General features: G+C 38.4%; 2 protein-coding genes across 2 annotated transcripts in view; one reads left to right on the forward strand and one right to left on the reverse strand.

The window, feature by feature from the left end:
* BAIAP2L1 (BAR/IMD domain containing adaptor protein 2 like 1) overlaps positions 1-20,179 on the forward strand; it is a 140,321-nt gene extending 120,142 nt beyond the window's left edge. Inside the window, exons 13-14 of the mRNA XM_043976763.1 lie at positions 16,472-16,512; positions 19,348-20,179. Of these exons, the coding sequence (XP_043832698.1) occupies positions 16,472-16,512; positions 19,348-19,423 (117 nt within the window). The 3' untranslated portion in view covers positions 19,424-20,179. The remainder of the gene's footprint in view (positions 1-16,471; positions 16,513-19,347) is intronic.
* A 2,541-nt stretch (positions 20,180-22,720) lies between these two features.
* BRI3 (brain protein I3) overlaps positions 22,721-24,981 on the reverse strand; it is a 38,842-nt gene continuing 36,581 nt past the window's right edge. The window contains exon 3 of the mRNA XM_043976764.1: positions 22,721-23,209. Within this exon, the coding sequence (XP_043832699.1) occupies positions 23,077-23,209 (133 nt within the window). The 3' untranslated portion in view covers positions 22,721-23,076. The remainder of the gene's footprint in view (positions 23,210-24,981) is intronic.

The raw sequence follows: 24,981 nt of genomic DNA on the forward strand, positions 1-24,981 counted from the left end.
GAGATAAATGTCAAAATCAAAAAGAAGAAGGAAGTTCTTCTAACATTTATTTACCTAGAAGATAATTATCTCCCCCTTCCTCAGCCACAGCCTATTGATCAACTGAGGATGTTGGAAAGATAGGTCAGAATTCAGCCTGTGCACTGGAGCAGACAGTTTATGGTTCTCTAGAAAACTTTCAAAACCTTGTATCCTCCCAAAATGTAATAAATTTACTTCTCCCTGCACACACAGACAACCATTGAAATTCTTAAATTCAGATAAATAGAAATCTCTGCTACCAAGTATAGGTTCAGAAATTTAGAGCTGGAAGGAGCTTTAGAGGGCCTTTAGTGTTAGAGTGGAAGAAACTGAGGCCCAGAGGGATTGAAATTTGCCCAAGGTCACACAACTAAGAGGTGGCAGAGCCAGTGTCTTCCTGACTCCAAGTTTAGCAATCTTTCCACTGCACCTCTTAGAATGCTTGTTCTTGAACCTGTTCACCTGGAAAATATTGTCACCTGCCCTAAGGTAGTTGTGCTGCCAGGGCTAAAATGTGACTCAAAGAAGAAATATATTCATTCTCTCTCTCTCTCTCTCTCTCTCTCTCTCTCTCTCTCTCTCTCTCTCTCTCTCTCTCTCTCTCTTTTTAATTGAGTATAAGGAATGAAAAGTAGGGACATTCTAATTAATCAAGGAAGTAGAACAGAAGTGAGGAAGTAAACAGGTAACTGGTTTTCCCGTAGCAATTGTGACTACTAAGAAAAAGTTTATGGGTAAGGTCATAGCTTTAGAGCAGCAAGAGACCTCAGAAATCCTCTAGTCTAACTCCCTTGTTTCACAGATAAGGAAACTGAACCTTGGGAAGTTTAAGTGATTCGTCCAAGGTCATCAGAGGTAGGTCCTCTGACTTGATAGTTTCATAGGACCTGTATAAAAGAGTACTATCTCGGTACCTCTCGGTTTTCTTTTGTTTTTCCCTTAAAAAAAAAAGTATCCTAACACCACTGCTATGGAAGGTCAATATTTCAAAGGACATGTTTGCTTTGAGTGTGAATGACTTTGGGGTTAGATTTTTTTTTTTAAATATCAGTTGGTGCCATGCACACAGGTAGCACGTGTCAGTTAGTAGATGTTCACAACTTAATGCCGTGAAAAAGAATACTTGTTTAAATCACCCAGCAAATACAGCCTCGAAATAGCACTTTTATGAAGTGTGAAGGCAAGTATAAGACTTTTTAAAAATTATGTTGTTTTTACATCACCCACATATCCTAATTTATTCCTCCCCTTCCCAGAAAGCCGTCCCTATAGTTAAGAATAAAAAGAGAGGGTGTGGGGAGTTCCATGATCCCCACCTCTGTCAGGATAGAAAAGGGGAAGTGCCTCCTTGGTCACTACACTCCATTGCAGTTCTTTTGTTGATGCTATCTTTTCCATTTACCTTGTAGTTATTGGGTGTATTGTTTTCCTGATTCTACTTATTTCATTTTGCATCAATTCATATTATTCTTCCCATACTTCTTTGTATTTCTCATTCCTTATAGCATACTAATACTACATTACATTCATGTGCCCTATTTCTTTCATCATTCTCCAGTCAGTAACAGGCACCTACTCTGTTCTTTGCTACTACAAAAAACACTGCTATAAATATTTTTGTACATAGGACATTTCTTTTATTGTTGAGCTCCTTGGGGTATAAGACATAGACTTTTTATAATACTAGTAACTTCAAAATAGAAAGGGCAAGTGACTGGCATAAAGCACAAAAATGGTTTCCAGAGACTGACTATATAGATGTGGGCAAATCACCAAGTCTTCTTGTAGACCTGCCTGAGAGGCTTAGACATAATGATACCCTTCTGACAGGGATTTTGTGAGAATGTACGCAAAGTACTTTGAGATTGCCCAGATGAAAGACACTCCATAAATGCAAAGTGTTATTATTATTTATTAGTTTAAGGAGGTCTGGTGATGTAGCTTGGGATAGGTTATGGAAGAAAGGAAGGAAACAAACATTTATTAAGTGCTTACTAGGTGCCAGGCATTGGGCTAAGTGCTGAGAATACAAATGCAAGCCAAATAAATAAATAAATAAATAAATATATATATATATATTTTTTTCTTAAGGGCGTATTTGCCCTTCAGGAGATTACGGGGTTGGGGGGGGTTGTTTGTTTTTTTTTTTAGTGAGGCAATTGGGATTAAGTGACTTGCCCAGGGTCACACAGCTAGTAAGTGTTAAGTGTCTGAGGCCGGATTTGAACTCAGGTACTCCTGACTCCAGGGCCGGTGCTCTATCCACTGCGCCACCTAGCTGCCCCAGGAGATACGTTTTAATGAGGGAAGATAGCAGCAAACAAAAGGAAGCAGAAAAGGGGGGAGTGGGGGAGAGAGAGAGAGAGAGATGGAGGCACCAGGTATGATATGTGCTTCATTGGAGGAAATGCCCACTCTGATGATATCCCACTGTGCTCTGCCCTCATCAGATCTCATCTGGAGCACTGTGTTCAGTTTTGGGTACCACAGTTTAAGGAGGATATTGATCATCTGGAGAATGCCCAGGAAGGTAACCAGGGTGGTGAAGAGCTTTGAGCCCATGAATTATGGGAATCAATTGGAGAAATTGCGAGATAGATGCTTGGTCCAAAGAAGACTTGGAGGCTGCAGGACTGTCATAGGCAAGAGGGGGTTTGACTTGTTCCGTTGGACTTCAAAGGGCCAGAGAAGATGCTGTAGGTAGAATCAGAACTATCCTAAAGAGTAATGGCAGGGCAGCTAGGTGGTGCAGTGGATAGAGCACCAGCCCTGGATTCAGGAGGACCTGAATTCAAATCTGGCCTCAGACACTTGACACTTACTAGCTGTGTGACCCTGGGCAAGTCACTTAACCCTCATTGCCCACCCCCACCCCCCAGAAAAAGAGTAATAGGGTAGCTTTAAGAGTGGATGTTTCCACCTTCTTGGGGGTCTTCAAGGAGAGTCTGGATAAGCATTTATCCATATGTTATATTGGGGGTCCTTTTCATGTATTGGTTGCACTAGATGGGGAAGAAAATAAACACTTATTAAACTTAGCACTTTCCAAAAATTATCACATTTGATCCTCACAACCTGTGAGGTAGGTGCTATCATTTTTTTATTATTGTTATTATTCCTGTTTTACAGTTGAGGAAACTGAGGCAGAAGTTAAATGACTTGCCCAAGATCACACAGCTACTACATGTCAGAGGCTGGATTTGAATTCAGTACTTCCTGACTCCAGGCTGTCCACTGGGCCACATAGCTACCTCCAAAGATAGCCACTGAAACCTCTTCCAACTCTCGAGTTCAGTGATATTCCAAACATCCATGTTAAAATATAAGAGAGTGATGTATAGGAGAGATTATAACATAGTACCTGACACAGGAAATAAGATTTTCCAAATAACTGGATTTTCCAGATAACTGAAGCCTATCCTTTTATTTTTTTTTTAATTTTTTTTTTTTTTTAGTGAGGCAATTGGGGTTAAGTGACTTGCCCAGTGTCACACAGCTAGTAAGTGGTAAGTGTCTGTGTCTGAGGCCAGATTTGAACTCAGGTACTCCTGACTCCAGGGCCAGTGCTCTATCCACTGCGCCACCTAGCTGCCCCCAAAGCCTATCCTTTTAAACACAGAAACCATTTTTTTCTTTTTAAGTCATTTTGTGTACAAAATAATTACTTAAATGTGCTAATTATTATACTTCCCAGCCTTCTTGAACCGAGGATTCTGAGTATAATTTAACCATATGGATAACTAAGGATCATCATAAGGAGTATTATTTGCTCACTATGCCTTACCAATGTTTTTTAACATAAGAGGCTGTCAAAGTATATTTGTCTCTGTGCCAGATAAGTGGCCCCTCCCTTCTGTGCTTTATAAATACAGGTTTTTAATCAAGGGCCACCAGCAGTCTTCATTTCTCTCTGCTATCAAGTGTTTCCTACTTTATACCCTCCTCTTCTAATTTATTACTTTTCTAAGCCATGGATTGAACAATCAGATAGTCCATTTGTTATACTGTTACCTAAAGTAAGAGTAAATTGGTTCCAAGCGAGGACCCAGAGAACTCTGAAACTTGTACAATTTCTTTCTGACTACTGGAGGACTTTTTTGCTTTCTCTACCACCCCGCACATACTTTTCAGCTGTGTTCTGGATAAATGGTGTTCTGCTTTATGTGGAAGCAGATGGTACATACTGTTAGTCCTCAGTGAGGAGGAGGCTAAGATTGGTGAATCTATTGAACTCTGGAATTCTAAGTTCCTGAAGGAATAACCTTATTCAGGGGTCTGCAGTAAGCCCAGCAGCATCATGATTTGCCCCTTAAAGTGATTGGGGGTTGGGCACCAAGCTGCCTAATGAGAAGCAAATCAGTCCATGGAGCTGGTTAAATGGAGCTTCAGTGCCTATCAGCATTTGGGATCAGGCCTGTGAATGTCCCTTGCACGTCCAGCCTAGGCAAGAGCTTTAAACATAAGATAAATATGTGGGGATAGAAAACTGCCTAAGATTTTTTTTTAAGTTGAACGACTTCCAAAAAGAAATGAAGTTGGTTCCTCATAGGGAGCAGAGCAAAAGGGAATAGAATGTATTATTTATTTGAAGGACTGGATATGATGTAAAATTTGCCATGACCTGAACCACATACCTTCTTGAAATTTCTTTGCTCTTTTTTTTTTTTTGGTGAGGCAATTGGAGTTAAGTGACTTGCCCAGGGTCACATAGCTAGTAAGTGTTAAGTGTCTGAGGCTGGATTTGAACTCAGGTCATCCTGAATCCAAGGCTGGTGCTTTATCCACTTCGCCACCTAGCTGTCCTCTTTGCTCTTTAAAAGTTTGATTTGGCCTGGAATATACTTTTTTTCAAACCCCAGGGTACAATAGCAAACTTCCTACTGATCTGAGGGACTGAAATAAGGGAAGTCTCAAAAGTTAAGAAGTTTAATTATAAGGTGACTACTAGAAAGTATGATCTACTGTGGGCTTTCTCTCTTCCTTCATTTGATTTATCAATTTAATCCATTTTAACTTTAATCAAGTGAATGAAATGCTTTTTAATCTTCCCTCCCTGCTTTTGAAAAGATGAATTTGAAAAAAAATAATAAGAGAACCCCTGAAGGTCATAACAGCTAAGCTGAACTGAGTGTTGGACTTCTTAGGAAGACCCAGGTTCAAATGCCACTTGCGGCATTTAATAGCTGTGGAATATCCTATACACGTCATTTCATCTTTCTTTTGAGCCATTTAGCATTTATATACTTTGTCATAGGTGGTTATGATTTGTCAGTCAAGGGAGAGTTCCCCCATGAGGAAATTCCCACACTGACCAAATTTATGTCTTAACTCAGCTTCAGTATGTCTTACAGTCATCCCCTCTCTCACCACCACCCTCATCAGGTCCTCATTAATTTCAGGTGGCTCCCTACTGCTTACCAAATAAAATGTAATCTTAGTGTCATTCTAGACCCTTCAAAGACTGGCTCCAACCCACCTCTGCAGCCTTGTACAGCCATAGCCAAAGGAAAATAGTCCTGAGCTATAGTAAAAATGCCCTGAACTTCCCTCACCTTTGAGCTTTTGCCCACATCTTCTCTGGTGACATCTTACCAATGAAAGCCCAGATAAAACTGTGTCCTCCTGCCTTCTTTGATCCCTACCACTAAAAGCGATATCAGTAATCTCTCGGCTCTGAACTTGTATCTTACGTTTGTATTCAGTCCAGCAAACACTTCACCACATATTTTGCTCAAACTGCTAAGGACTTAAAGACAAAAAAAGAAAATGGCTCATGTAGTCAAGATGCAACATGTAGTATGCATAATAATTGCTGGCATTTATATAGTACTTTAAAGTTCATTAAAATACTTTATGTGGGTTCTCAATTAATCCTCGTAACAATCCTTGTGAGGTTAGTACGCTAGATGTATGTTCTCTTTTATAGATGAGGAAACTGAGTCTCAAATGCCTATTAAGTATCAAAGGTGGGGTGTACACAGATAACTAAACATAAGATGGTTTGAAGAGGGATAGAAACAGAATTAACAAATAAGGAAATCAGAAAAGGCTTTTGTAGGAGGCATCTCTTGAGGTGAACCCTGAAGGAAAGTCTTCTTAGTGCTTTCCCTCTGACATAACCTCTGATTTATCCTACATATGTATTATTTGTACATAACTTTTGGCACATGTTGTGTCCTCTATTAGATTGTGAGCTTCTTGAGGGCAGGGACCATTTTTTGCCTTTCTTTGTCTTGCTAGCCCTTAGCATTATTATGTGCACTCAGTAAAGGCTTGTTGTCAAATAAGAGATTGAGGTGAAAAGGAAGTACATCTGAAACACTGAGGGTGGGAGTGACAGCTGTGCAGAGAGAGACAGAGATGGAAAATGAAATGCCAATTTGGGGAGACAACTGGTAGGCCAATTTGGCTGGAACACAGGGTATATGAGAAGTAATATGAAATATCTGGAATATATGAAGTTGTAGCTAAATTGTGAAGAGCTTTAAACATTAGTTTCTGTTTTAATGAGAAGTTAGCATTTTTTCAGAGACAAAGGGAGCCACTACAGATCTTTAAGTAGGTGAATGATGGGTACCTTAAGAATTTAACCTGTATATTTTTTTAGTATTTATTTATACTTTTCATGCAAGAATTATGAATGGAGGAATAACAACAGGGTAAATTTATTCCTTTGGATGATTATTTTGGCAGGTTGTGAAGGATGGATTGGAGAGGGGAGAGCTTAGCCACCAAGACACCAACTAGAAAATTAGTACAATAGTCCAAGTGACAGATCAGAGCCTAAGCCAAGGAGTGGCTGTGGAAGAGGAAAAGAGGCAGAAGTATGCAATAAACTTTTGAACAAATAAACAGATGCCTTGGGCTTTTGGTTAAAACATTGCCCAGCTGTCTCCAGATTACTGTATTCCAAACCCAAAATATGTACCTGAATTTAGTAAAAAGGAATAATCCAAATCCCTGGTTGTAGAATTGCTCTGTGATACCATCCCCAGTACCTGCCCCAGAAAGACACTGTCAGTGTACCGGGATACGGTGTCATAAGGTTTCCCAACCTCAAAGTTTCCATGTTAACTCACTCAAGCAGCATATGTTTAAAATGGAAGAGTTAGCATTTGGACTCATTTAAACTAGCTTTCATTTTATTGGTTTCAACCTAAAGAAGGGAAATTTCTAAATGGAGTCCTGCCAGAATAATCTGTTGTTCCAAAGTCTAAGGAAGTGATCATTTTACTTTGGTTAATTATACCATATTAAGTCATAGGAAATTCCAAGTGAAGTGATTTTTATGTGGTTTTAGAGCCACTGTCTAGTCAGTTAAAAGTATAGCCTGTCCCCAAATGTAGGCTGAAGGTCCTATGTGACAGTGCAACACTGCCATCTCCTGGACAGCTGTCTGAATAGCATGAAGAATCCTGAGTATTTGATTAGGAAAAAAGGAATTTTTGGACAAAAAAATTATTGCACATTTTATGTATTTCATTATATATATATATATATTTGCTTTTATTATACATTTTGTGATGGGTTTGGGACCTGAAAATAAGATAAAGTTGGTGTGTGTTTTTTTTAATTTTGTGTGTATCTGAATAAACACATAATTAGAATTTAAAAGACCTTATAGGGGGCCGCTAGGTGACGCAGTGGATAAAGCACCAGCCCTGGATTCAAGAGGACCTGAGTTCAAATCTGGTCTCAAACACTTGACATTCACTAGCTGTGTGACCCTGGGCAAGTCACTTAACCCTCATTGCCCCCCCCCAAAAGACCTTATAGATCATCTAAGCCAATCCCCTCATTTCATTTAGTACCTCCTTTTTTTCCAATTGATGTCTTGTTTTTGTTTTTAAATATTACAAGAGGACTATAACTAGAAATTTTATACTTGTTCTAACTCACATAAGAAGAACCCTTAGATGGAAGTGGAACATAGTGGGGAGATGGGGAACCCCAACATCATCCCACGGAGGAAAACAGATATCAAGACACCACTGAGGCAACAGCTGGGAAACTACCCTCTAACCCCCTCCCCTTTCCCCAAAATCATTTGGTAGTCTTCTCTTTAAGACAACTTTAGTTTGGCACTTAGTTATCAAGAATACACTGATGAACTTTAAATATTAGTTTCTATTTTTATGAGAAAGTCATATTCTTTCATAAAGACAATAGGGAGCCACTATAGATTTTTAAGTCAGAGGAATAGCTTGTGCTTTAGGAATTAAATGGTTTTGGTATTCATATTGCATTTTGCGTGCAAGTATTTGGAGTACAGAGGTACCAAGAGGGTAAATTTATACCTTGGGATAATTATTTTGGCAGTGTATAAAGGATGGATTGGAGAAGAAAAGACTAGCCACCAAGATACCAAATAGCAAGCTATAAAAATAGGCCATCCAGCTATCTATTCACAGGAACTTAACCTCTAAGAAGCTTGAGTATGTTAAGGGCTAAAATTCTAGCTAAACTGTCTAAACTATTTAATGAGTGGTCGCCAATAAATTATAAGCTTTAGCAAGAGTTAGGCTTTTAAGCATTTATTAAGGAGAATAAGAATTTGGTGAAGAGAAAGAAAGGCCTAGATTCCTATCTATTAAAGGGAGAGCACATTTCTAGCTCCGCTCTCCGCCAGAGTCCAAAAGGAAGAGCGCCTCCGTCTCCTCCTTCCTCCTCCCACTAATCCGCGTCACTTCCTCCCGCCAAAGAAAAGACTCCTGGTCTTGCCCTCAAAGACCTTCGCTTCATGGGCAGAACTCTTCTACAGTAAGTATCCAGCAGGTGGCGTCATTCCAATCGTTACAAGTATAAGCTAGACTTATACTCCCCACCACCAAATAATTTTTTGTTTAAATCACCTTCATGTTTGAGCCAGAAGGCATCTTAAACATCATCTAGCCCTGCCCCTTTGATATGTATGTGTGAAAGTCCTCTCTTTTTAGAGAGGATTTGAGTTGGAAGGGCCTTCCACAGATATTTGGTTCAGCCCATACTCAAAAGGAATCTCTGCTGTAACATGGCCAGCAAGTAATGATTCCGTGTCCAGGCTGTCAAGAACCTTAGGGACCCTGACTTGGATATCCCTCCTATCTGTGTCATTTAAAACAAAATTTATGAACTTAACATCTATGTTTCATCCAAGTCATTACCAGAGGAGAAAATTCTTCTAAAACACTGAGAGGTTAAGTGACTTGCCCCAAAAAAGTAATTTTATGTTAGCTTTATTCTCAATTATTATCTCTTTATTGTTACATTATCATTACCTGGATTATCACACAATCAGTATGTCAGAAGCAGAACTTGAACCCAGATCTTCCAGGTTTTAAGGCCAACTCTATCCACTCCCTCTCATTACCTCTGTCTGTATCCAGGTCATTAACAAAAATGTTAAACAGCACAAGATCAAGCATAGTTCCCTAGATTACTCCACTGTTGACACTGAACCATTAATGACTACTCTGTGAGTCCAGCAATCCAACCCATTCTGCATCCATCTAATTGTTTGTTTGTTTGTTTGTTTTTTGCAGGGCAATGAGGGTTAAGTGACTTGCCCAGGTCACACAGCTAGTTAAGTGTCAAGTGTCTGAGGCTGGATTTGAACTCAGGTCCTCCTGAATCCAAGGCCAGTGCTTTATTCACTGCGCCACCTAGCTGCCCCCCCACATCCATCTAATTGTACTATTGAGTCCACATCTCTCAATCTGCTCCACAAGAATATAGGATACTTTATTAAAAGCTTTGCTAAAATCTAGGTCAACTGTATCCATGGATTTCCTTCATCAGCAGATTCAGTAATATCACCAAAAAAGCCATACTAGAGCTCTATAATCACTGCTTCTTTTCTAGGTATTCAACATCTTAATGATCTGTTCTAAAAAATCTTCCAGGGATCCAAGTCAAGTTCACTGGCCTCTAGCTTGCCAACTTTTCCCTTTCTTGAAAAACAGGACCTTTGCTCTTCTCCAGTCTTGTGGTACCTCTCCCATGTTCCATAATCTTTCCTATCTGACCAGCAGTGGTTCAGCAATCCTATCTACCATTTGATTAAAGAGGAGTAACTTGAATTCATCAAGATCAAGGAGGAGGTGCTTTCTGACAATCTCCTGACTTATCTTGGGTATCAGTACCCATTAGTCATTTCTGTTCTGTCATTTCCCAATGCAAAGGTCATTCTTTTTTATTTTATTTTTTTGTTTGTTTTTGTTTTTTAGTGAGGCAATTGGGGTTAAGTGACTTGCCCAGGGTCACACAGCTAGTAAGTGTTAAGTGTCTGAGGCCGGATTTGAACTCAGGTACTGCTGACTCCAGGGCCGGTGCTCTATCCACTGTGCCACCTAGCTGCCCCACAAAGGTCATTCTTGAGAGAGAAAGCAAAATAAGAAATAAGCAGTTAGACCTTCTCTTTGTGATCAGTTATCATTTTCCCATCCACACCCCATAAAGTTCCTATCCTTCCTTTCATCCTCTTTTTTTTTTTTCCCCAACACACCTTAAAAATAAAAACTTTTTGTTGTCTTTAGCATCTCTCACCTGCCTCTGCTCATTCTGGGTTTGAGTTTCTGACAGTATTTTTATAGGACCATGCCACACTTTTATATTCATCCTCTTACCTGGCCTTGTTTCCATCTTTTATAAATTGCTTTTGAAAATCTAAATTGGTCGGTGACTCTCCTGTGCATCCATATCAGTTTCTCTCGCTCTCGCTCTCTCGCTCGATCGCTCACTCGCTCCTCTCATTTCCAGTTATGTTGATGTATTTTATGTTACAAATATTTACAGATTACTCCTGCTTCATGAGTACTCTAAAGTAACAAAGTGAAACACTTAAGTAAAACTGATAATATAGTGACTTTATCTGAATGTTAGAGCAACATTTCATATCTACAGCACCTCCTCTTCATCCATTTAAAAAAAATAGCAAAACTCTTTTCTCTCCTTCTTATCTCCCACCCCATGGGCAAGAGGAGAAGAAAAGAGGGGAAAAGGAGATTTCTTATAATAAATATGCATGATCAAGCAAAATAGTTTCCCCCAATGGCTATACACAGAAATATGTCTCATTCCAAACCCTAAATCCATCACCTCTCTCTAATAGATAGCATGTTTCATCATCAGTTCTCTGCAGGCATGAATAGTCATTGTACTGGCTATAGTTCTTAAAGTTTTGAAAGTTGTTTGTTTTTAATGTTATTGTATAAGTTGTTCTCCTTGTTCTTCTGATTTCATTATTTCTTCATTTATAAAAATCCTCAAAATTGTTCCTTTTTATAATATAAATTGTTCTTGTTTCTCTTCACTCTGCATCAGTTCATCTTAGTCTTTCCATGTCTTTTCGAAATCACCTATTTCCTCATTTCTTATAGCACAGTAGTACTCCACATTCACATAACCACAATTTATTCAGCCATTCTTCAATTGTTGGACATCCTCTTAGTTTGTTTTTTGCAACCACAAAAAAGAGCTACTATAAATACTTTTGTACATAAAAGACCTTTTCTCTCTTTGGGGTATAGGCATAGCAGTGGTATGTTGGGTCAAAAAATCTGATTTTTAAATTTTTTTTTTATTTTTTTAGTGAGGCAATTGGGGTTAAGTGACTTGCCCAGGGTCACACAGCTAGTAAGTATTAAGTGTCTGAAGCCAAATTTGAACTCAGGTACTCCTGACTCCAGGGCCGGTGCTCTATCCACTGCGCCATCTAGCTGCCCCAAAAAATCTGATTTCTTAATACCTAGTTGCGGGCCCAAATATGCCCAGATTTCTTTGCCTGTATCAAAAGCCTGATGAGTGACCACTTCCCCCTAGGGTTTCACATCATTTCCACCCCAGTAATCAGTTCTTCCCTTTTAATGAGAAGCTAATCCAGAATTGAGTTTTCCTCATCATAAAGTCAAAGCATTATAAACTGTTTTATTTTTTTTTTGTTTCGTTTTTTTGTTTTGCGGGGCAATGGGAGTTAAGTGACTTGCCCAAGGTCACACAGCTAGTAAGTGTCAAGTGTCGGAGGCCGGATTTGAACTCAGGTCCCCCTGACTCCAGGGCTGATGTTTTATCCACTGTGCCACCTAGCCGCCCTGAAACTGTTTTACTTTTAGCAGAGAGAGAACTCAAGCAAATGCCTGGGTAATTGACCCCCCCCCCCCCAATCAGTATGCTATAATTCCAAACTTGTGATACTTTTCCAAATGCATCTATATCCTCAAGGTGATTTGCATTGTGCTCCAGCATTCCTTATTTATAGTCCACCTTTCACAGCCATACATTGCTACTGGAAAAACTTTGACTATAGGGATCTTTGTCAGCAAGGTGATGTCTCTGGTTTTTAGTCTGCTGTCCAGATTTGCCATAGCTTTCCTTTTAAGAAGCAAATATTTAAGGGCAGCTAGGTGGCACAGTGGATAAAACATCAGCCCTGGAGTCAGGAGGACCCGAGTTCAAATCCAGCCTCAGACACTTAACACTTACTAGCTGTGTGACCCTAGGCAAGTCACTTAACCCCAATTGCCTCACTAAAAAATAATACAAGAAGCAAATATTTAATTTCATGGCTATAGTCACCTTCTGCAGTGATCTTTGACCTCAAGAATATAAAATCTGACACTGCTTCTATTTCTTCTCCCTCCATTTGCCAAGAAGTGATAGGACCAATTGCCAAGATCTTAAGGTTTTGTTTTGGTTTTTAATGTTAAGTTTTAAGCTAGGTTTTACAATCTCCTCTTTCACCCTCATCAAGAGCCTTCTTTGTTTCCTCTTCACTTTCTGCCATCAGAGTGGTGTATCATCTGCACATCTGAGATTGTTGATATTTCTCCTGGCAACCTTAATTCAAGCTTTTGATTCATCCAGCCTGGCATTTCGCATGATGTACTCTGCATATAAGTTAAATAAGATAACAATAAACAGCCTTGTCATACTCCTTTTCCAATCTTAAACCAATCAGTTGGTTTTAACTGTTGCTTCTTAGCTTACATGCAAGTTCCTGAGGAGACAAGTAAAATGGTCTGGTACTCCCATCTCTTTGAGAACTTGCCACATTTTGTTGTGATCTATACAGTCAAAGACTTTGTTTTCCCTGTAATTTGTCAAATGTTGGCAATTTCATCTCTAGTTCCTCTGCCTCTTCAAAAACCAGCCTGCTCTTCTGGTACTTCTCAGTTCACATGTTGCTGAAGCCTTGCTTGCAGAATCTTTTTTTTAATCATAAAATTATTTTCCAGTTACATGTAAAAATAGTTTTCGGCATTTGTTTTTTATAACATTTTGAGTTCCAAGTTTTTCTCCTTCCTTCCCCCTTCTCCAACCCAGAAAATAATCTGATATAGGTTATACCCATTCAATCACATTAAACATATTTCTGCTTGCAGAATTTTTTTTTTTTTTGGATGAGGCAATTGGGGTTAAGTGACTTACCCAGGGTCACACAACTAGTAAGTGTCAATTATCTGAGGCTGGATTTGAACTCAGGTACTCCTGAATCCAGGGCTGGTGCTCTATCCACTGTGCCACCTAGCTGCCCATCTTCTTGCAGAATCTTAAGCATAACTTTGCTGGCATGTGAAATGAGCACAACAGTTATTTGAACATTCTCGGGCGTTGCCATTTTTTAGGATTGAGACATAAACTGATCTTTTCCAATCCAGTGGCCACTATTGAGTTTTCCAAATTTGCTGGTATATTGAGTGCAGCACTTGAACAGCATCATCGTTCAGGATTTTAACAGCTGGAATTCTATCCCCTCCACTAGCCTTATATGCTTCCTAAGACTTGCTTCTCCAGGATGTCTGGCTCTAGGTATGTAAGCACAACATCTTGGTTATCAGAGATGTTCAGATCTTTCTTGTATAGTTCTTTTATATATTCTTGCCACCTCTTTTTACTTTCTTCTGTTTCTGTTAAATCCCTACCATTTTTGTCTTTTATTATGCCCATTTTTGCATGAAACTTTCCCTTGACATCTCTAACTTTCTTAAAGAGATATGTTGTCTTTTCCATTCTTTTGTTCTATTTCTTTGCATTGCTCATTTAAGAAAACTTCTCTTTCTTGTTGTGCTCTGGAATTCAGAGCTGTAACCCCTGGTCTAAAGACTTGCTGCTAAATAAGACCAGAATCTCTAGGTTTTTCATGCCATCTTTTCCACACTGAAAGTTTATGCAGATCAGAAAGGCTAATCCTGGGAAAGAAAAAGTCCTAGGTGATATGAAGGGCTGAAGAATTTCCAGGAAGTCATGTCCTTCCAACACAGTCTCAGGAATTGGCTGCATCCCTCCCTTTCTGTCTTTCTGCCACAATAGACCATGACAAACAAAACTCCCAGGCCTAAGGAAGCATTTCTTCTCTCTTGGGCCATCCTTCTTATCCAATATAAAGTGCTATATGTAAACCCAAGGGTCCAAACCTCACAAAAATGTGAAGAGTTGCAGAGAGCAAAAGCTGAGAAAGGTCCCTGGGATTAAGGAGCAGGTGTCCCCAAAATGGCACAAAGAGAAACTGAAAACTAGGAATGTATGTTTACATGGTCTATTATTCTCTGGAACCAAGATTGTTCATCTGACTTCAAATGCCTTTTAGGGATACTTTCACTTATCTTTGTGATCATTCTTTCTATTCTCTTGGTTTTGCATTATTCACCCTATACTGTTTCATATCAATATTAATTTTTCTCTAATTTCTTCAATCATTTCCTTAAAGTTCCATTAGATTCCTACACAACCCCCTTATTTTATAGATAAGGAAATTTTGGTCCTGAGAAGCAAAGCAGTTTTCCCAAGGCCAATTAGCTAGTAATTAGCAAAGCTGGGTTTCAAATCCAAGTTCTTTTTGGAATGAAGACTTGAAAATGTACCCAGTATCTGCTGTGGAATTAACACAATCTTCTCTGCCCTGTTGATATCTTTTCAAAATAGGAAATTTAGTTCTATTTTCGACCTTCCGAACTCCTTATCAAGCTATTCCTAAGGCTTAGTCATGCCAACTGCTGCTGCAAGTTGTCCTATTGAGCTCTGTAACCTCTTGAAAAGCTGTCATTGTTTCTGTTACCTTAATTTGTACTTTGATAAGGATCTTTTTTAGCCCCAGAGTTTGTGTGTGTGTGTGTGTGTGTGTGTGTGTGTGTTTGTGTGTGTGTGTATATAAAATGTGTGTATGTAATTGCCAAATCTTTTCTTTACCAGAACAGTAAAGCATTTATGAATAGATCTATTGTCCCCAAATTCTACAGTTCACATAGCATTAAATCTTCATCAGAAGCTACAGAAGGAAAGTAACCTTATCAGTCTATTTTTTTGTCTTTTTTTGAGGCATTTAGGGTTAAGTGACTTGCCCAGGGTCACACAGCTAGTAAGAGTCAAGTGCCCTGAGGCCAGATTTGAGCTCAGGTCCTCCTCAATCCAGGGCCAGTGCTCTATCCACTGTGCCACCTAGCTGCCCCCTTGTCAGTCTATTATAGAAACAAAATTGTACTGTACTTACTGGGGGAAAAAATCAAGTTATTTAACTGATTTGAGTGGCCATAGGAATTTTCAGTCAGGAGGACTTGGGCTCAGATTCTACCTCTGACACTTATTAGCTATGCAACCATGGACAAGTCACTTCAGTAAACTAAAGTAAGAGAAATTATTCATAAAATAGGATTAGTGCTTCTGCTACTTACTTGGAAAGTTTGTTGTGAGGCTCAGATAAAATATTGTATGTAAATCACTTTGCAAACTCTAAAGTTCAGTGTCAATTATGACCTTGATTTAAAAATGCAAATAGATCTTGCTATCAATGTTGGTGCCTCAGTGGAGAGGGTTATATTTTAAAACATATACCACTTCTATACTTTATATATTTGCATTTAAGCAAAACTTAATAAAAATGCTCACATTTTTCTCTTAATATTGTTATGCTTGAATGAGACATACGTTTTTAGGCATTGCAAATGTGTGGGTTTATTTCACTTAACTATACTTATTTGTTAGAAGGATCATGTTTTTTCCCTTTGCATTGGAGTAAGGGATACTAGTGATAGTGGCCAAAAAAGAAAGAAATGGGTGTCACTGAAGCACCTTTAAAAATGCATAAAACAGGGGGCAGCTAGGTGGCGCAGTGGATAAAGCACCGGCCCTGAATTCAGGAGGACCTGAGTTCAAATCCTGACCTCAAACACTTGACACTTACTAGCTGTGTGACCCTGGTCAAGTCACTTAACCCTCATTGCCTCACCCAAAAAAATGCATAGAACAGAACGAAGTTCAGAAGGAAACAGACAAGTAGGATAGCTCTGAAATGAATGTGCTAAATTATATTTAATTATTTGTGGTTTCTGAAAACAAGCTATATATGCTAGTCATGGTTCTACATGTAATCCATTTTCGGTTCTACTTTGTATAGGAGAATGTTCTTTTTGTGTATTAAATTCAGAATAAATTTGTCAACTGCTGTGATATTAATAATTTTCATCTTCTTTCTTTGCAGAAGCCAGATACAAATGGAATAGCAAAGCCTCCTTTTCTAAGGTATTTAATTTTATCTCAGCACTCCAGTCTGCTGCCTTTTCCCACTCTGCCCAAAGATGCTTTTATTCAATGGTCACAAAATGATACCCATAACCCTGGACATCTGCCTTACAAATATCAGTCACAAGGGGACATACATAAGAGTATGGATGGCTCAGCCCCTAGCTATCCTTGCTATTGGAAAAACTAAAGCACATACCATACCAATGAATCTCTGGCTTTATCCCACTATTCCCCTTTATGTGTTGCATCCCCCAGTAGAAAACTCCTTCAACACAATAGTTGTCTTGCTTTTGTATTTAACATGGTAAAGCCCTACAAATGTTTTCTAATTGATCTAGTGTCAAAGGAAGATGGCTTTTATCATCTCCAGTCATCTTGACTTTTGCCCTGCTACTGGTCTATGATGGCTCTGGAAGAGAAAGTGAGGCTGGTGACTTTGTGCAACTCTGCCTCACTTAAGTCCAATTCAAGTCAAGACATCACCTTATGATGTCACTGGTCCTCTTTGAAAATGAAGGACAAATAACATCAACAATATTTTCTATAGAGTATAATTTAGTATGAGGAGTTCCATCTTAGAACATCTTCAAAGCAGGGTTACTAAAAGGATTGTTATAGGGAAATTCCACCTATAAGGTATGAACCCAAGGACAGTCCTAGTGTATTGCTGTTAATCAAGAAGGGACTCTGCATTTTTCTTTTTTTTTTTTGGCGGGCCAATGAGGGTTAAGTGACTTGCCCAGGGTCACACAGCTAGTAAGTGTCAAGTGTCCGAGGCCAGGTTTGAACTCCGGTGCTCCTGAATCCAGGGCCGGCGCTTTATCCACTGTTCTACCTGGCTGCCACCCCCTCCCCTCACTATATTCTTAAAATGCAGAGTCCTGGGGCAGCTAGGTGGCACAGTGGATAAAGCACCGGCCCTGGATTCAGGAGCACCTGAGTTCAAATCTGGCCTCGGACACTTGACACTTACTAGCTGTGTGACCCTGGGCAAGTCACTTAACCCCTCATTGGCCCACCTCCAAAAAAAAGAATATAGTGGAAAGAGGCCTGGATTTAGAGTAAGGGAAAACCTAAGTTTTAATCGCACCTCAGACACTTCTCATGTCTAACTGCAATGAAGTCATTTTAACTTTATTGAGTCTATTTTATTATCAAAATATCCATATATATATATATTCTATACTTATATACATATATATACACACACACACAAACACACACACACACACACACACACATATATATATACACACATATATATATTCTATACTTAGAAGGGACCTCAGAAAGAGGTCTTCTAGTCCAACTCTCACTTTTTTCTTTTTTAAGTGAGGCAATTGGGGTTAAGTGACTTGCCCAGGGTCACACAGCTAGTAAGTGTTAAGTGTCTGAGGCTGGATTTGAACTCGGGTCCTCCTGACTCCAGGGCCGGTGCTCTATCCACTGCGCCACCTAGCTGCCCCCCAACTCTCACTTTTTACAGATTTTTAAAAAAACTAAGAACTAGAGGAATTAAGAAACTGGCACCGCTCTACCCAACCAGCAGAGCCAGGATTTGAAGCAGGCTCCTCAGATTCCAAATCATGCTGCTCTGTTTGCCCCAAGGCAGCATGACATAATGGATAACAGGATTGGCTTTGGAATCATGAAGACTCATATTCAAGTCTTGTCTCTGACATCTACTGATTGACAAGGGACCAGTGACTTAACCTCCTTACCTCCAAGCAATTCTCTCAGTTAATTTACAGTAGAAATTCTCACTATAGGGTCTACAAACTTTTTTTTTTTTTGGTGAGGCAATTGGGGTTAAGTGACTACAAACTTTTAAAGATATTTTGCTAAATGGGTTTCAGAAGAATCCTATGTATTTTAGTTTAAGCACTTAAAAAACTGCAAGAGAGGAGTCCATGGGCTTCACCAGTATTGGTGCTTGGAGTTTCCACACATACAATTCTATAGAATGATTAAATCACAGATCTGGATTATAAGTATTTTCTAAGTTTCCCATAGATAATGGACTCAAGGTACAGAACAATATGTATATCTTTTGGACATGGCCAATGCAGGAATTTTTGCTTCACGCTACATTTGTTACAAAGGGTTTTGGGTTTTTTTTCTTCAATAGGCAAGGGGAGGAGATAGGAGAAAAATACTTTTTGTTCATTAAAAAATTAAATTTAATTAAGTTCCATTAAATAAAATTATACTAGGTGCTTTGCAAATCCTACTAAAGTGCTATATCAAATAATGGCTATTATTCTTCTCATCATGGCCTGCCGAATGTATATAGTTTCATCAGATTGCTGGTAAAAGAGTACGTGAGAAAATTCTGATGTACAAAACAAAATCTGATGGCGAGCTAAGATCAAATGGCTGTTTCTTGTTTATTCCTTGTACTAAAAATTAGACAGACATTGATACCCATCCCTCTATTTCCTGCTCATGAGAACTCTCCTGGTCTTGCTGTGCCACGATTTGCCCCTTAATGAATCTATTCCAAGTTTGCTCCAAGATGACATCTTCATGTAAAACCCAAGGGAAAAGAGCAAGATATATTTTTATTTCGGTTGCATGAAAATAATTTAGTCTTAACATCAATGTATACTGTGTTTTTTTGGGGGGAGGTTAAAATTAAGTGTATTGTTAGGTAAAACAGGGTCATTGTTTCAGTTTTCATTACTATACATGTAGAATTTACATTAAGTGCAAGGGAGTTGGAAATGTTATTTCTTAAAATTGAAGATATTAGTTCAAATTTGGCAGAGCTAGTGGTCAAATATCTCTATAGCTTTTCTTTCAGTAACTGTTTTTTCCCCCCTTGGTCCACAGTGGAGAAAATCCTTTTGCTACTGTGAAACTCCGACCAACAGTGACAAATGACAGGTCAGCACCAATAATTCGATGAATGAGTCAAGAAAGCAACTCCCATCATTATTCCCCATGTAAACTACATGTTCAACATTATGATTATCTTGTTTAACATCTGCTCTCCGCTCTCATTGCATAGGAATGGAATGTAACAAAAGTTTTTCCAGTTTTCAATGAATCTGTTAAATTAAGGAAAATCATAATTGTTCATAAGATCTGAGAGTGAGCTCACTTCTGTCTTTAAGTGAACATAATATATTGTAATAACCACCGCAATTAATAACTTAAATGTTTTCTTGCTCATCTGTTTAGCAAACCAATAGACTGTTCCATTGATTCTCTTTGGGGGTTGTAGCATTCTATTTTTTAAATGCCTAACTTTATAGAAATAAGCAATTATCTGCTTTCGTGCTTTCTGCATTCAGGTACAAAAATGATTCTTTTGCTTTAAGGTTAAACATGCACTATTCTATATGAGCAGTAGCACTGTAATATTTCACGGATTTGCATGATGCACAGATATGTTATTTGTGCTGACTTAGATGATTATGGTACCATTTCAAATTGTAAAGTTTCTTAGGTTTTTTTATTTAAATTTTTATTTTTAAAAATCAAATCAAACCCCAAATGCAGAACCGTAAAGGAGAATCCCTTCCCTAACAGTCAAATGAAATCTTGGGAGAAATCATCCTCATCACACACAGAATTGTTAGAACCTTTCTTCCTAAGAAATGACTTGTAAGAAATATGAAATGTTGGGTTGTACTCCAAATTCATAAATAAAATTTCAAAATATAACATAGGCTGCATGTTGGGATTCTTGTACTATACCATGTCAAATAAACCTATGATTATACACAAAACTGTTATAGTTTGAGACTTCTAAATATAGGCAGTTATTAATGACCTGTCTTCGATTCTATTGGGTCTTCCCCCATGAATTTACAATGTCCGAGTGCGGGTTTCTCCATCTTTAAAAGGAAGTCATGTGCTTGCCTCAAATAGCATTTAGTAAGAATAGATGAAGAGGCAGCTAGGTGGCGCAGTGGATAGAGCACCGGCCCTGGAATCAGGAGTACCTGGGTTCAAATCCGGCCTCAGACACTTAACACTTACTAGCTGTGTGACCCTGGGCAAGTCACTTAACCCCAATTGCCTCACTTAAAAAAAAAAAGAATAGATGACTGTTTTGCTCAACCTTCAACAATGAGATTATCTTGTGTTGGATATTATCTGTGTTTGTTTCATCTGAGAGAACAATTAGAACCTCCAGAATTCTCTACCTTTAGCAAGCTAATCAAATGCCACTTCAGTTAAGTTTCATCTGAAACACAACAGGATAAATGGATGTCAAACGTGAGACCCACAAGCAAACCATATTAAAGTTTAAGTGGGAAATGTTTAACAAAGTAAATAAAAATACAATAAAACAGTCAGTCAGTATGTCTGTGTGGCCCCATAGGGATCCTAGGTACAGGTAAATGGCTCCATTTCTATTTGGGTTTGATAACACTGGTGTAGACAGCCAAAGTTCATTTCTTTCTGCCTTAGTTTCTGAAAGCCAACTAAGTCTCTGGAGGCTACTTTGGAATATCACACTCCCTTATAAGTGAGTGTGTGGGAGGGAGAGAACAATACCACAGCATCAGGAATAAAATTATTTAAACCTAGCCTACTGCCTGCATGTATTGCTACTCACATTTAAGCCAAGTTGTGTCCCTATTTATATTTTTTTTCTGGATTGCATATACACAAATTTAGAAGGCACTAATGTAACCTTCCTCTTCTTAAGCTCAATTATTAGAGGTCAAATGCAAAGTTACATGTAAAAAAATTCCATCTGAAGATCAGCTATCCCAGTCTCTTCTCATATGAAAAGTCATCCTCTTCTCAACAGCATGTAAGAGCCTTTAGCTCTGGTGACCTGGCTACTAATAGAGAAAAGCTTATATACATAAAGCTGATTCAGGACAGTTAAGCCCATAGCTTTTATCAAAGAATAGCTAGTCTTGGCTCTTCCCCCAGTACTGTTGTATTCAAATAGAAGAACTTCATGTTTGTCTGTTGCCTTAGGCCGTGGAATGGAAGCGTATGTTCTACCTTGAGCAGTTAGTTATCTTAAATACAAGTTAACTGTCACATGACACCAGAAACACCAGGGGTAATTATTGAGGTTTCATGGCCACCAAGTCTCTGGAAAACATCCATTCTGTACCGGATAGAAGGAAATCAAAGTGCATTTAAGAAACCGATTTCCCTTTAAAAAGATGTAGAAGTTTAACAGCTCTTTACAGGTCAAGTGTGCACACGAAAGGAGAGGCTTAAGGAAGGGGGAGATAGGGTGGAATAACACCATTGGATCATTTTGTTACTTCCCTGTGCCTACAACCAATCTTAAAAGTATAGCACACTGAGGTAGTGACTTGCAATTTTCCAGTCTACTACTGTCCTTGCTCTATAGTTTAGAGGGAATACCTATACCTGCCTGTCACCTTAACTACCTACCTACCTCACAAGGATGTTGTGAGGAATTTGTGAGTTTGGATTTTAAAAATCTGTAAAGTTACATTCTGAGTGAGGTTATATGCCACATAAATTTCAAGGTACTGCAGTAATAAAAAAAAATTCAAATCAAACAGTCACTTTTTGTTCAGCTGATTTTCTGAATTATTACTTTAATAAAACAATTCTGAGTGCATGTTATAAGCTGGGCTCCATCCCGACTGCCATTTAACTTGCTCAGTGTTACACTAATAGAAACAACCTCTCTGAGCCTCAATTATCTCACCTACACAGTGAGATTGGACTGCATGATTTTTAAGGTTTATTCTTGTTCTATATCTATATATATAAAATGATATAGTCTGTAAAATAACTTGTCTAGCCAACCAATGTACAAGCATAATTCATGTGTTCCAGAAGATAGATATTAACTATATGTGCACTTAAAATATAAACATTAATACTGCTGAACCAGTAGACTATTTCTAGATAAGTGGAATAACTTAATTTGTAACCAAAGTAGTGCTTCTCTTGTATTTTTACATATACTACATGTTTTAGAGATAAAGGAATTTACAGATCCATTTTTTTTTTAAGTGAGGCAATTGGGGTTAAGTGACTTGCCCAGGGTCACACAGCTAGTAAGTTTTTTTAAGTGTCTGAGGCCGGATTTGAACTCAGGTACTCCTGACTCCAAGGTCAGTACTCTATCCACTGCACTATCTAGCTGCCCCAGATCCATTTTTAATAACAAAACATGTCCAACATTCGGGCTAGTCACCACGAATGGAGTGCTGCACCTGATTTCAAGGCAATGACTGAAGTCTGAGAGTTGAGGTGAGTGAACTTTATTTTTTAAAAATATTCAGAAGTGACAATGTGCAAACATCAAATTAAGCAGGACCAGTTAAAATAGTATGAACCTCATTTATAAAAACAGCATTTCTCAATTTGCACAAAGTGAAAACTGCAAAAAAAGAAGCCCGCGTTTTAAATCAGAGTTGTCATTAACTTTGAAAAGCAAGTTTGTTTTTTTCCATATTCTGCAAACCACAAGCCCAAGAAACATTGGCTATCCCATCACACTTTACAAAACAGTTGATACTTGATCAAATAAAGCTATTATACAAGACATTTACATTAGAAAAAGAAAAGTGGGGATAGGAAAGCTGGGTTGTGTTGTTCCATTTAGAGATAAACTACTCCACAGTTAGGGCATTTTTGCCTTCTCAAAGCAAAACAGCAGATAATCCCAATGGGAAACAAGAGAATGGCCAAGAGGATACCTAGGCAGGTAAAGGACTCTTCCAAAACACCAACTCTGTAGAGAGAGAGGAAAAAAAAGAAATTATTCATGCATAGTATTGTTGGCAAGTTGCTTTAATTTCTTCCTGGATAAAAATAACCATTTTACAGATGAAGAAACTAAGGCTCAGGTTACTTATTTGACTGCTTCATCTAACTTTCTCTTATCTGCTATAGTAGGTCAACATATGGTTCCACATAGTCAAATTAAGAGAAGTAAAAGAAGTAAAAACATTTAAAAGGGAGCCTTTATCCATAAGGATAATTCATTTAGTCTACAGACATAATTTCATGTTACTGTACAGTAGTGTTATTTGCAAAAACAGTTATCTATAGCCTTCAATTTAATATCTATTTCAATCAAAAGGAACACCACCTGAAAAGGTATAACAGTGACTTCATAAAAGGGGGTTAGGGTGAGGGACCACAAAGGTTTTTTATTCACTGGCCATAAAATTCATCTCATTCCTCTGGATAAACAACGACCCAGAAGAACAAGGAAAAGACAAGAACCTGGCCATAAAGGAAATACCAGTTATTATATTCTATGTATTTTTGTCCTAAAATAAAGCTGACCCTTTTGCAAAATCCACAGTCTACCAATTAAGTCAGAATGAAGTACATTCAATATTTCACATAGATCTTGCACAAGTTTTACATACAAAACCAATCTTCCTTCAGAGAGGGATGGGGAAGTGAAGAACCCTTTATATTCTTTTCCTCTTTCCTTCCACACAAGGAAATGCAATGCAAATTCTATAATTGCAAACTGTGTGGTTTCTTATAAGAATTTTACCCAACTTCCCACAGTCAAATGTTAGGGCTGCATAGTCACTACATCTGGGAGGCCAGTTTTATGAGAAAGTAGAGCTCCATTTTTTAATGAGTGTAGTGCCCTGAAATTTCTTGCAAGAATTTCACCCACATAATGAGCAACTGTTTGTGAGTCTCTGGTGAAGTGATGAAGTGATGGAGTTATATACTCAAAAAAGAATCAGTTCTGCCTGTAGGCTAAGTAAGTGATGGTCACTAACTTTGCGGCTATTCCCCAAACAGATTCGAACTTAAAAACAACTGTTTAAATAAGTTTAAAGTTAATTATTCTCCAATAGTTGCCGACCAGACTTCTTGGACAAGGCAACACAAAAGGAAGCCAGACAAGGTTTTCCAACCAACAAGAGAAAGTGAGAAACAAAATTAACTGACATCTTCAGCCAGTGAACAAACCACTTTTATCACTGTTTTACTATGAGAATGAGCAGCAGGAGGAAGAATTAAGTTGTGAATTTAAACCAAAATTGAAAGCAAAAAGCTGAAAATAAAAATCAGAGTTAAATCTCTGGAGAAATAAATGTTATAACTGCCATTTTACATCATATTCATGTCTCCCCACTCCCATCCCCTTTCCTAAATTAAAGTTATTGTTACATATATCTTTGCCTGGTCCCCGATTTAAGTTTGCCTCAAATTCCACTAAAGAGACAAGCAAGACAGAGTCAGGAAACCGAGGTTCTCATCCCGAGTCAGCCCTTCACTATCTTCATGAGCTATCTGGCCCCTTCTAATGCTAAAATGCCATAATTATGCAAAAAGAACTCTCCCTGATCTGGGTCAAAACAAGACTTGATGTTGCCAAACTTCAGGGAACCCCACTCAGAAGAAGAAAGAGTCAGAAAAGCAACCTCATTCTAATCCACTTGGCCTGAATAGAACCTTACAAGAGATTAAAATATAAATAAATCATCATAGTCTCCTGATTCCCAGGTGTAAAAAACCTTGTCCTTGAGC

This window comes from Dromiciops gliroides, chromosome 1 (genome assembly GCF_019393635.1).
Source record: "Dromiciops gliroides isolate mDroGli1 chromosome 1, mDroGli1.pri, whole genome shotgun sequence".
Lineage (NCBI taxonomy): Eukaryota > Metazoa > Chordata > Mammalia > Microbiotheria > Microbiotheriidae > Dromiciops > Dromiciops gliroides.